This window comes from Ictalurus punctatus, chromosome 20, assembly GCF_001660625.3.
Source record: "Ictalurus punctatus breed USDA103 chromosome 20, Coco_2.0, whole genome shotgun sequence".
Taxonomy (NCBI): domain Eukaryota; kingdom Metazoa; phylum Chordata; class Actinopteri; order Siluriformes; family Ictaluridae; genus Ictalurus; species Ictalurus punctatus.
In genome coordinates, this window is record NC_030435.2 from 6,323,883 (window position 1) to 6,336,531 (window position 12,649).

Genomic DNA, 12,649 nt, shown 5'->3' on the forward strand with positions numbered 1-12,649 from the left:
GAACTAGTATCAGGATGCATTTACTGATGACTCATGAAAGTCACTCTGTATAAGGGCGTTCATCAAATGCCATAAATGTAAATAGAAATCTAAAAACTATATTATCAGCAACAAATTAAGTGAAAAGTAGAATCTAAGAAATATTTTTAGGAATTGCAGAATTTCTAAGTATTTGTACAACCTCCCTCCTCCCCCACATTTTTTATTTTTTTTTGCTTTAATGGTAATGCGCACTTGAACTGGCACAGACTCCACAAGTTTGTGTAAAACCTGATGATCCTTGTCCCTGATGATCAAATCCATCAGCACGTCATCGGAACATGTTTCAATAGAAGGGATAAGACTCATGGGAAATCTGACCTTTTGTACAAAGGAGTTTAAATAGTGTAAATAGTGACCTAGAAATTCTGCAACATCTTGAACATTAAATAATCAAGATGTTGAACGTTTCCTTTTTTCAATTTAAAAATTTTTCAAAATTCTACAACGTTCTGTATATTTCCAGTTTAATAAATACATAAAATATTTTCAATGTGGTATCAGACTTTTGGACGCCACTGTAGCGCTGTATAAAGTGTATGATATGATGTTTCTAACATTACAAGGCATTTGAGTCATGTTGTTGCTCTTTATTTAGAATGTTGGTATTGGGCTGAGTTTGGGGTTTGTCTTGAAAGCTCTCAGCTGCATTTCTTTTACACCTGGCAACCCTAGTTGCAACTTTTCATAAAGAAATCTTACAGCTAACTTTGAATAACATTATTTCTCACATTAAAGAGCAACAAAAGCTGGTTCTTGTCGGAGAAATTTCATGCATTGTACGTAATCGTTTAGAAGTGGATTTGGAACACCAAATCCAAATCTAAATGGATTTAGAATATATTCTAATTCAGGAGTTTATTATGATTTTTGTTTGTTTGGTTTTCTTTTCCCCGTCCATGAAGAGAGACAGAAGTTAAATTGTATTCGTCTTGTTCCCCATGGATGTTTTAAGTTTAAAAATAGCAGAGCTGTGATTTAATGCAGACTCGATGGGAATGAATCGGTAATTAAAGAGCATGAGTGCGCATTGTGTCCCGGTAAGTGAAGGCGGCCCCTCGGTTTTCTGCGTCCTCTGTGAGAAAAGACGGAGTCTCGGAGGGAGGGATGAGAAGAAAAGAAGGAGGAGGGGAGAGACAGAATGGAAAGAAGTTGTGTTGAGGAATTTTGAGTCTTGTGTGAAGTTAAAGGCTTTGGTGTTGTGATGGGAATGTCTAGTTGAAGCTGTGGTCTTGAGGGGAAAAAAAGAAGAAACAGGAATTTGGGGATCAAGGAGACACCTTTTTTTCCCCCAGAAGCAAAACAAAAACTTTAAAACAACTTTGATTGGACACTGAAACCTTGAAAATTCTCGCTTTGATTTTCATCAGTGAAACACTTGATGGACATACGCAAAACTTTCTTTTCCCCAGCTTTATTGTTTGTTAATGGATTTTTTGTTTGTTTGTTTTAAATTTGAAAGAAGACTGAAGTGCTGGCGCTGCTGCTGAAGTGCAGACTTTATTTTATTATATTATTATTATTATTAGTATTAGTATTATTTGGTGGCGCTTTTTTCCCCCCTTTTCGAAACCAGAAACGAGAACTTGGGAGAGGAAAAGCAGATCTAAATAAGACAGCGGACTTTAGCCAAGAAAACACAGCTGTCTAAGCGCAACCTCTGAGCTGGTGTGTGTGTTTTAGGTGGATATGTTTCTGAAGATGCACTGAAACAGAGACTCTGAATTATAACTAGAAAGCAAAGGAACCGAATCGGAACCGAGAGGATTTCTTCAAAATGAATCTGCTTTTTGTGGTTTTTGCGGTTGTGCTACACATCCAAGCTTCCGAAACTGTCTCAGGTAAGGAATGAATATTGTTACTGAAAAGCTGTCCTAATCATATCATGTTCGTATTCTGAACCGAAGCTGAACCGGTTTGGAATCGAATCGAACCGGAGACCAGGGTGCTAAAAAATTATTTTTGCCAGAAGAAAACAAAAAACAAAAACAAAACACTAATAGAATATTATTGAATAAAAGAAGTCATCTGATGCTTAAAAGATAAACATCATAAACAGATCAACAAAATCCTATTTTGGATTTGTTTTTGTTTGTTTGTTTTTGTGAACAGTATTGGTGAATCTGAATCATTTGAGAAATAAACCAAAATTGTGGCATGGAAAAGTTTGCATTTGATTCGTTGATTTATTTTAATGGATTTATGAGAAAACTATGTTGCATCTAAATGCAACTAAGAGTTTTCCTTTGGTTATAAGCGTAGTCTGATATCCATATACATGTCAAATGTTTCCTTTAGCTTTACAGCAAGTTGTAGATGTACCATATCAAGTTGTTCGTAGAAGCCGAACAGGTTTTACCTGCAAGACGTTTCATAAAGAAGTGAAATATGTCAGCAGGAAAAAAGGGCAAGTGTACTTTCAATTGAAACATTACAGCTAAAAGATATACACTAAAGGTACAAAAGATGTACACATGATGGCATCACCCCAATGACAATAACAAAAACACAAGCATTTAATCAGTATCAGTCAGCACAATGGGGTACTTTTGAATGTCTGATGCATAATGCTGTTAAAGCCAATCCCTCTGATGTTATGCCAAGATATCAGAGCTCTAAACATTTCAAATCCAGTCTTATACCAGTGCAGAGTATCAAGTTAGTATCAGTACAATGCAGATACTCAGGAAATGAACAGACAAGTATGGGAGTGCAGGAGAGTGACACAGTTGTGAGTCAGGACTCCTGCTGATATAACAAAAAAAAAAAGAATGATACATTGAGCTAGAAAGACAGGAGAGATGAGCGCTCCCACATTCTTCTCAGATCCAGAAGAAAAGCCAGTAACAAGGTGAGAAGAATGAGAGAAATGAGGAGGAGGGTTGATAAAGGCAGTGCGGTTTGTTGTTCTCTCCCCGTGCACTCTGTTGTCCTTGGCACTCCACATTTCACTGTTATCACCAGGAGGGAGTGGAGATGACGGGGAAAACGAATGAAGAGGGAGAGAGTGAGAAAGACTGATGAGGCATGGTTACAGAGCATTTGCATGAAGATCAATCAGCATGGCATACTATGATAAGGACATTACTGAAATGGTTACGCACTTAATATTATGTTGTAGTGGTGTGAACAGTAAAATTACTTCTGAAACTCATGAGGTTTTTTTTTATTCTGAACTACTCATTTGACAAGTCTGTTTCAAAATTATTCCAGCTTGTTCCCTAACCTAATGATTGAATACGGTAATATACCAAAAATGGTTTTAATGGCTGTGTTTATTTTGAGACTTAATCTAGCTCATTCCTCAGAGATCAGGAAGACATAAAAGGAGAAGTACCAGAAGAAACAAGGCTTTTAGGCAGGAAAGGCTACACTACAGGAGAGAGAGCCCAGTTATGACAGTTTAGTGGGCCTCATACATTTTATCTTGGGAGTCGTGTATCTTGACAACATCCTGATGTTTTTCTCTTTAGTCAATGTTGGGTATAGTTAAGTTTGGTTCTGAATCCCACAACCCCCAACCACACCTTGCACCGCCACCTCCAAATTTTATTCCTAACTAAATGATGGCAACAAACATGATCTCAACACATTTACTGAGCATTCCAACAGTTAAACAGTCATTCATGTTGTTTCTGTAGTGTATTGGTTATTATGTTCGCCTCACATGAAAATGGTCCAGTTCAAAACCGGGCAGAAACAAGCCATGGCTGGGAGGGATGGTGAAACTGTCTCTCTCCTGTCAATCACAGCTACACTAGGTAATCGTAGGGGTTTATGAGCTCATGTATGCGGAAAAGGCTAGATAGCTCTTTCCTCTGAGTGTGTTATGTGGCCCTGTGACACACCATTAGCAGAGGTTTGAAAAGATATGGTTGGCTGGTATCTTGTGTCAGAGGAAGAACATTTTAGCCTTTCCTTCATCAATACTAAATTGCTGAACTTCAAACAGTTAAACATCAAATCCAGTCCTGGAGTTCACATTAAAAAAGAGGAAATAAACACTTTGGGTTGTCATCACAACGATCCAAAGTTGATTCATTTCTAATAACAGCTTGTTTCGCCTTTCTGTTCACGCTACTTGTTCTAGATTTACAGTAATTGGACGTTCTCATTAAAGGTCTAACTTTCCCTAAATGTGTCTGTCTCTATTATGTCTTAGATCTGCTTCTTAAAGGTTTGCCATCAATAATGAATGTTTATATGTATGTCACCATTAATGTCATGAGCACAACAACCCAGGGGAACGAATGATCTAATGGAGGGAGGTCGGAGTTCAGAGCTGTGATGTCAAAGATCAAATTGTATGACCAGCTTGAGGGAAAAAAAAAGTTAGCAATGCATCAAGACAAGTCAAATATCTTTGGATTAAACTCAAAATTAGATAAATTGGACTATTTGCTAATGCACGCTGAATTAGACATACATGTGGTATCTTTCAGCTTCAGCAACAAGGGTCTTATCAGGTCCATGCCAGCAGAGGAATGGAAAACAGTTCGATGACGAGACAGAAAACAGGGAAGAATCCAGTGATTCATACTGGCTGTGTTAGTGGCCTTGCAAGTGTTTGATGGTCCACAGATTGCCAGGCCTCAGTCTGTGTAGCATCATATAAACCCATACTAGAATGGTTAAGTGATATTTTTGAGCTCTGTTACTCTTGTATGGATGTGTTTACAAGTTGAGATTCTTAACACTCCGAACGACGAATTCATTCCAGTTGCAGATTCTAAAATGAATTCAGCAACCAGGTGAAAATCTTCATTTCACTTTACTGTATGCTACTTTAATGTAGTATGTAATCTAGACTAAATTCATACAAATATAAGAAGTGGCAGTTAGTCCCATCAAGTAGCTAACACCAGCATTTCATGAAGTTGGTTTCACTGTTTCTGTTGGTTTGAGTAGATGAAAAGAATTTGGATAAATTTGAAGGCAAAATTGCAGGTATACTTCTCAAACTTATGTAATCCAATAATCATCCTAGAAAGTACTGTGAGGTTCTCTGTAGTTCCTTGGGGTTATTTAAATCCCTTCATTTATAATACTTCGGAGCTGACAGGTTCCCCATGTTTCTTCTTCAGGTTTGCGCTTCAGTCAAAGCCCAGATAATATAACTTCATCACTGGGGAAGCCGGTGAAAATGCAGTGCATCCTGATGATGGGCGATGCAGGAAAAGAGGGCTCTCCAGACATTCTGTGGCTCAGAGAGGGGCAGCAGCTCGAGTTCTCTGACACCAACCAAGTGCAGATGCCTGTCGATGATGACACAGGGCTCGTCATCAGTACACTTCGGTACACTCAAATTGGCACATATTGTAGATAATCGATCACCAAATGACAAAATGTTTGATGGTTGACATGTAGCTCTATTTTAATTATGCTACAAGACTCATTGCTAAGTCTTCATGTTCTTTCTTCAAATGATATTTAACTAGACTTGTTACTTTTAGATAATAAAAGTCACAAAACAGCGGGTGCAGTCTGTCTTTACTGTACATCCACATCACTTCTTTAGTTGTTAGCTACATTATCCTTTAGCTCCAATGTACCCTGAAAGACGCACATATTGGATATTAAACAAATCTTGATGGATCAAATACAACCGGAGTAAAGGAAAATGTTGCAAGGTGGCTTTACTGTAACTTGCCATACTTGTTTATCCATTTGTCTTATTTTCACCTGAAAGTTAGCATATTCAGTTTCATATGATGTTCTCACATGCTAGCATTACTTTTCTTCTATTCTATTCTTCTATATTAGCAGTATTTAGCGATAAACATTAAATCCCCTCACATTCATAATCCTGTCATTTAAAAAAAAAATCTAATTGACTGTTTTTCAACTAAAAGAGAACATAAGAGTTAATTTAAGTAAAGATTTTATTTGTGTGCAGGATTGCAAAGGTCCAGCTGTCAGACATGGGCGCCTACAGCTGTGCAGTGATCATTGGGGATAATCAGACAGTGTCCATGGAAGGACACCTTCAACTGGAAGGTAAATCTTAGTTCATTGTACATATTGTCCGCATGTGAGGTCTAAATAAGTGGAAGGAATGCAGTCCATATACCGGTGTGGCATAAAATCTGACTCATCGACTGTTATTGTTAAGCGACTGTTCGGTGAAGTAACCGGTTGAGTCAGATGCTTTGAAATGTGACACAGTGCCAAATGAGTGAATGGCTTCGTTCAAAATTGTAAAGGTTTTCACTGAATCAGTGCAATATGTGAGCAGTTTTGCAGTCTTGTCCACTCAGGAACCTTTTCTCCTTCAGAAAAGAGACACATTTTATTATAACTAGAAGAACATAACCACTACAAGTGTGTGATCTGGTTTGGAAAATACATTTACAATAAAATTCATTTAAAATGTTAAAAATGCACTCCTTATACTTCATACTTTATGCATGTATGGTTATAGTTACAGTGATAAAGCCTCATAGGTGAAATATTAAAACATGCTAATGATACAAGCAGACTGCTTTAGTATAGGAGGATTCAGTCCTATCAGGGACATCTGTGAGGCCATGTGTGTGGCGCTTTCTTCCGAGTTTTGTGCACAACATGACCAACAGTTTGAGCAGTACAAGCCATGTTGTCAGAGCAGAGAAGGTAAATAAAATGAAAAAAAGAAAAATTCTTCCATTTCTGATTTAATATCTCTAACTCTTTAGCTAGTTTCTGTTCCCAAGAGCCACTTTCAAATAAATAGTTTACACAAATAAGCCAGCATAGAGGATCTGCTATAGAAGCGCTGCTAGTTCTTGTTTAAAAATCTGGCATCACTGAACAACCAGTTTTTTTTTCTCTCAATACATTGAATAGCTCAGTATTTTTTTCAGTTCTTTAAGCTAAAATCATCTGCTGGGTTCACATTCTGACTGCATCCTGACATTTTTTTATATAAATTAGGATTTATTGTCTTTATTACAATATCAACTCTTGTGTATCATCTCTTGTGTTGAGTCTATTAAAAATGCACGCTCTTTTTAAGTCTATCAAAATGAATGTGTTTTGTCATTAAAACGGTTTATTTATCCCCAACGTATATGGCATGTATTGCTGCCTTAAATCTAAGGTTTTACAGATTAAAAATCACCCGAGTACATTCCATAAATTTGTAGATTTGTTTTTTGTTTCTAAATTACAACACTCAACGTCGCATATTTATCTCTCTCACTCTTGCTCTCTTGTTTCTTTTCTAGGTCTCCCACATTTCTCTGTTGAACCCCACCACATGTCTGTAGTGGCGAATGTGAGCCTGAGTCTGCAGTGCATTGCTCACGGGCCTCCTGAACCAGTCCAAATAATATGGCTTCAGGATGGAGCCCCTCTCAATAAGCTGGACGACCCCATGTCTCTGTCTCCATCCAGCCTCAACCTCACAGGTCCTACTGGCTTTTTCATTTAGCAATATATTTGTACAGCTCACTTTAAAATATCTCGGATTGTCAGCAATGACAAAATGACACAATCTACACAAGGAATTTTGAAGCCATTGATTTCCAGATCTGGAGAAAAAAAATATGGAAACTGAGAAAAGCCAGTGAATGTTCTGTTCCAAGGTTCTCAGTCTGTTATGTTTAGACATTTAATTATTTTCTGCACTAAAAAAGCTTCAAGAATGCATATCACATTTCATATAACTAATGAGCTAAGCAACAAAAAAAATACATAGAATGTATGGAAAGTTTCAAAATCCATTGAATAACTCATGAATGCTAGGAACTCTGAGCTCTATGGTATAGATCTGGTTAATTAGATTATTTTGGCCAAAAAAAAAGATTGTCTAGTGTTGCATGGTTTTTAAAACAGTATTCCTTTACTCTAAGTAAACACGGGACAAATGTAGACAAAATGAATATAACGATTGATTAACCACGGTAAAGATTAATTCATAAGTTTATAAATTTTTTTATTTGACGTGCTTATATAAAGAATTTTAGAACACCATTTTCAGCATGAATGCAGTTAAAAGTAAGTAGGTAAAGTAAGTACATAGTTAGTTAGTTAGTAAATTAGTTAGTTAATGATGATGTTCTTTTAGTGCAACTCTGGAGTTTCCATAAAACCAGCATATTTTTTTTCCACGCAAGAAGGAACTTCATATGTCTGTAATTGTTTTCTGTTCTGCTGAACCGAAAGACACACTAACATACCAGTTGACAAATTAAGACACTTTTTTTGAGGCAAAAAAAGTCACAAGTCATTCCTTATGTAACATTCAATTCAGCAAACGTCTGTAACTTTTTTGTAACAAAAACCCAGAAAGATTAGTTTTCTTTGAGAAAATGAAAAACAGGTCTGTATAGAAATTTCGAACACTCTTGGTGAGACACTGGGCTTTTAAAAAAATAAATAAATAAATAAATCAATGAAATTACAGTGCCTCTACAATCCACGTTCTTGAAGTAATATGTGACAAAATAAGCATTTAAGCATTTGGGCTACAAATGCCTTGTTTTTTAAAGTAGTATTCTACTTAAGGAATTAGTAAATGATTCCTTATACAATACACAGTAACCGACCAATGCGATTCAACAACCAATGACCGGCCGTACACACGTTCGTTTAACCTGCTCATTCCTTACCTTCCCATACCTAATCAATCACGTACCTAATCCTTATGCAAACAGAGTCACTACAAGCTGAATTTCAGAAGAGTAGATTTTTCAACACAAAGGTAACAAGTATAGAAGGTAGTATGTTGGTTGTGTGAATTTAGAAATAGAATCAGACGCTTGAATGGGGTTTTTCTGTGTTTCCCCATATGCTAGTGTTCATTGTTTGGGCTGGTGGCAGTACATATTGTGTTACAGTGAAGAATAGTTGGAAAAGAGATGAGAAACTTCACACTACTGTGACTAGTTTTGTAGCTCTCTAATATCCTGACAGCTAACTGCATGATTACTTTGTGAGCAGAGCAAGTGCTATACACTCTACACTTCGTTTCATTAATGCTACATTTGTCAGCCGGCTTGTTACCATTTCTCAGTGCAAAAATCAACATATATCGACGGAATATGCTTCATTATAGTGAAGAAGCAACCACCCAGAATACCAAGTCTCCATAGAATGGAATGGACTCTGTGTACCTTACCGTTTGGCTGACATTCTAATAAGTGTTAACTAGACACAAACTCTAGCATTTGGGGTGGAATCAAGGTTTTTGAGGCCTTTTAATCATTTCTTGATAAATTGTATGTTTTAATGAAACACTGGCACACAGGAAAACTTGTAAAGATGTTTAAGATCAAAAGTGGGATATATTACTGTCATTCAACACATACTCCACACACACACACGCACACACACACATTTATGTGTTGGCTGCAGGCCAGCTTGAAATCATTCAGTAAGAATCTGCCCTTTGGTGGCTGCTGAAAGAGCGGCAGTGTGGAAGGAGATAAGAGGAAAGTTTGTCGCGGAAGAAAGAGAAGGAGAAAACGAGGGAGTGCATTTTGAACAGTTGCCCATGCCAGAATGATGCGGCGTCTGTTGTAGTTCCAGCTGTACAGACCTGCAGCTCTGAGCACTTACTCACAAAGGCGAGAGAGGGAGATAGACAGACTGGCAGACAGAAATGAGAGGCTGCTGAAGGGGCTAGTGGTTCTGAATCATCGTGAATGGTTGACCAGTGGACACACTCACAGCACTGGTATGGGACGACTCATGCCGGCCACCACACACACACACACATCTGTTGGTTCTTTATACAGACCACTGGCTTCTGGCATAAAACTTAACAGCTCTGTGTTTCACCATACACATAAAGTATGTATTTGTTGACAATCAGTTATACCATAAGAAAGGAATACAACTCTTCTGGACATGTTGTTATATGGAATTAATAAATGAAGGGGTGGTGTGAGGCAAGGATTACCAGCCTGAAGTGGACTATTTTCCTATAACAGCATACCTTGATGTCTTTGATTTCTTTTCTTCCACAGAAATACCATTTTACTTCATTCAAGAACGACACGTTGTGCTTTCGATGTGAATTATGTTTATTAAGCAGCTATAAACAGGTGTCTTATCACCAGTCACTCTTTTTCTTCTCATGTTATTGACAAATCGTAAAGCTCTGTACTGTGCTGGAAAATCTACCGAGCGCTCTAAGGCACTGACACTGAAGACTCCTTCCATAAATGTTAACTTACAGAAAGAAAGCTCCACCAAATCAGTGATTGTACATTTATCTTTGTTAAATATTAACCTGCTTGTTAATATTTATTATTAGGTTTAGATCATGTGGTGCATCCTATATATAAGTCCCTGTCAATTCCAATAGCAGTTGCTGTGGATATGTTAATGTATTAGAACAACCATTATATTATATAAACCTTGCAGTCAGAACTAGTGTCAAAGCTGCCATTATAGAAAAGTAGTCAACACCTTCTGACCAATCAGAATCAAGAATTCACCAGCACTGTGGAAAACAGGGCACAACACTCAACATGCAAAACAGTAATAGAACTTTTTTGTTGTTATTATAGTGTATAAATAGTTGTACATGTTTTTGAAAAAAAATTTGTACTAAAGGTGTATTTTTTTGTACTTAAGACTGAGATACTTTTCTGAGTGTCACATACATGTGCCACTGCCCCTCCACTGTTACTCATGCTAAGTTTTTCTCATCAATGTCTTTGAAGTTTTTTTTCTTGCAAATGTTGCATAAGAAAACTCTGAAAACTTTTTTTGGAATATGGGAACACTGTTTAACTGAACCCCCCGAATCCCCCTCCATCCTAACCAAATCCCTAACCCCCAACGTTGACCCCCCCCCCCCCCCCCCCCCCCCCCCAATGTTTTGGCAATACTTGTTCTTGTTGTTCTCTTATTTGTCCGTTACAGTTTTTTAAATTATTATTTCTTATAGTTTTTTTTTTATTACCTTCAGTGCTTTTTAACACTACTGTAATAAAAGACAGTGCTTTTAAAGTTAACGGAAACTTTGAAAGGACCCTCACCTTGTTTATTATAGTAAACGCATCAGCCTCTTGTGCTGAGGAAATTAGTTCACAGTTAGTTCACCTGTAAATGACATTAAATGAGATCTTGAACCTAATGAGCAATTGGAGGGTTTCAGGGAATGAAACCAAGCAGAGTTGTATTTTTGAACATTACACACAGTACACAAATGCAACTATACACACACTCATGTGCACATCCACAAGTCAGCAATTTTAATCGGATCTCGTGACCCTCTGACCCCCTGTTTGGCCATAACACAAAGGAGGCACAGTGTTCCTTAATGACACCCTTGAACATCAGTTTTTCAGAACATGCCAAGATTCCAGTGTGTGTATAAGTGTGTGTATGTGTGTGTATGTGTATTAGTCACTCTCTAAGACAGCTTCTGTTTCACTGCGTTTTGTGAATGTCAGCATGTGTTAGAGTGTACATCTGTGTGTTTCTCACTAAGCGAAAAGCAGAAGCAGCACATTCATTCTCAGCTCTTTTTTTAACCCTCGCATTGGATCACAAACTTCTTTTCCTTCTCCTTAAAAACTTACTCACCCAAAATCACCCTGTCAAAGATCATCAGGCGGGCCTGAATGATAAAACAACTGAGTGGTCATATACCAAACCATAAGCTTGCTGACACTTCTGAAGTATTATTTTTAACTTATTTTCCAGGCCTGAACAAGACAAGTTCATTTTCCTGCGAAGCTCATAATCGCAAAGGTGTAGCATCATCCAGCTCTGGAGTGATAACGGGTGAGTGTTTTTTTTTTTTCTGTGGTGGCTGAAGAACTGAGCTCATCCTCTTTCACATCCTTCTTTAACTTCTCAGTTCAGAGGTTCTGTCACAATAAACATCAGTCACCATTTTTTCTGTTTTTCTCCCCATCTCTCTATACAGTCCTCCCTTCCCAACCACAGGATGTTAAAGCTGTGGAGATAACTAATTCCAGCATTCGTCTGTCCTGGTCCCCAGGCTTTGCAGGAATTTACACCATCAGTCTCTGCACAGTTCAGGTATGAACTCTGGTAATGAAAAAACGTAAGAAAAATTCCCTACTAAGGGAAAAAAATCACGATTATGCATTCTGCATACACACTTGTCTGATCTGATTGTATAGAAGAATCACCTGATGTTCTTTTATAGCATAGATGGAAAAGAAAATGGTCTATCAGTTATCAGGTTACACTCTTCGAGGGGCCCCTTTCAGTCCTGTTGGAACTCTTCCTCTGTATGTGTGAATGAGTATATGTGGGTCTACGATTCACTGCAGTCCAGCACCACCCCAAAACATCTGTCTCTAATAAAAGCACCCCATTTTGTGCCCCTGAAATCCTGAACCCCTAAGAGGGAGACGAAGGGGCTCGGTATAGGAAGAGAGAAGGGGAAACAAATCAAAACAGTCCAAAATGTGGTGAACCTGAAAACCTGAAAACGATACAGTACCTTTGGGAAAGAGAAAAAGGCAAACACAAAGAAAGAATGTGAGTAAGTATACATGAAAACGACAGAACCTCAAAAGGTTTTCCTGTCACAGAATAGGGTATATGGGTTACTTTCAAGAAGAAAGAAAAAAATCTGAACACAGAAAAATCATTTTAATCTCTGAAAGTATGAGCCAGGCCAGAGGAATGCCCTACAATA

General features: G+C 37.7%; 1 protein-coding gene across 1 annotated transcript in view; it reads left to right on the plus strand.

The window, feature by feature from the left end:
* The first annotated feature begins 1,145 nt into the window (after positions 1–1,145).
* The window catches only part of LOC108280600 (tyrosine-protein kinase receptor UFO), a 39,584-nt gene continuing 28,080 nt past the window's right edge, over positions 1,146–12,649 (plus strand). The window contains exons 1-6 of the mRNA XM_017495757.3: positions 1,146–1,880; positions 5,124–5,334; positions 5,936–6,036; positions 7,245–7,427; positions 11,680–11,760; positions 11,906–12,021. Of these exons, the coding sequence (XP_017351246.1) occupies positions 1,817–1,880; positions 5,124–5,334; positions 5,936–6,036; positions 7,245–7,427; positions 11,680–11,760; positions 11,906–12,021 (756 nt within the window). The 5' untranslated portion in view covers positions 1,146–1,816. The remainder of the gene's footprint in view (positions 1,881–5,123; positions 5,335–5,935; positions 6,037–7,244; positions 7,428–11,679; positions 11,761–11,905; positions 12,022–12,649) is intronic.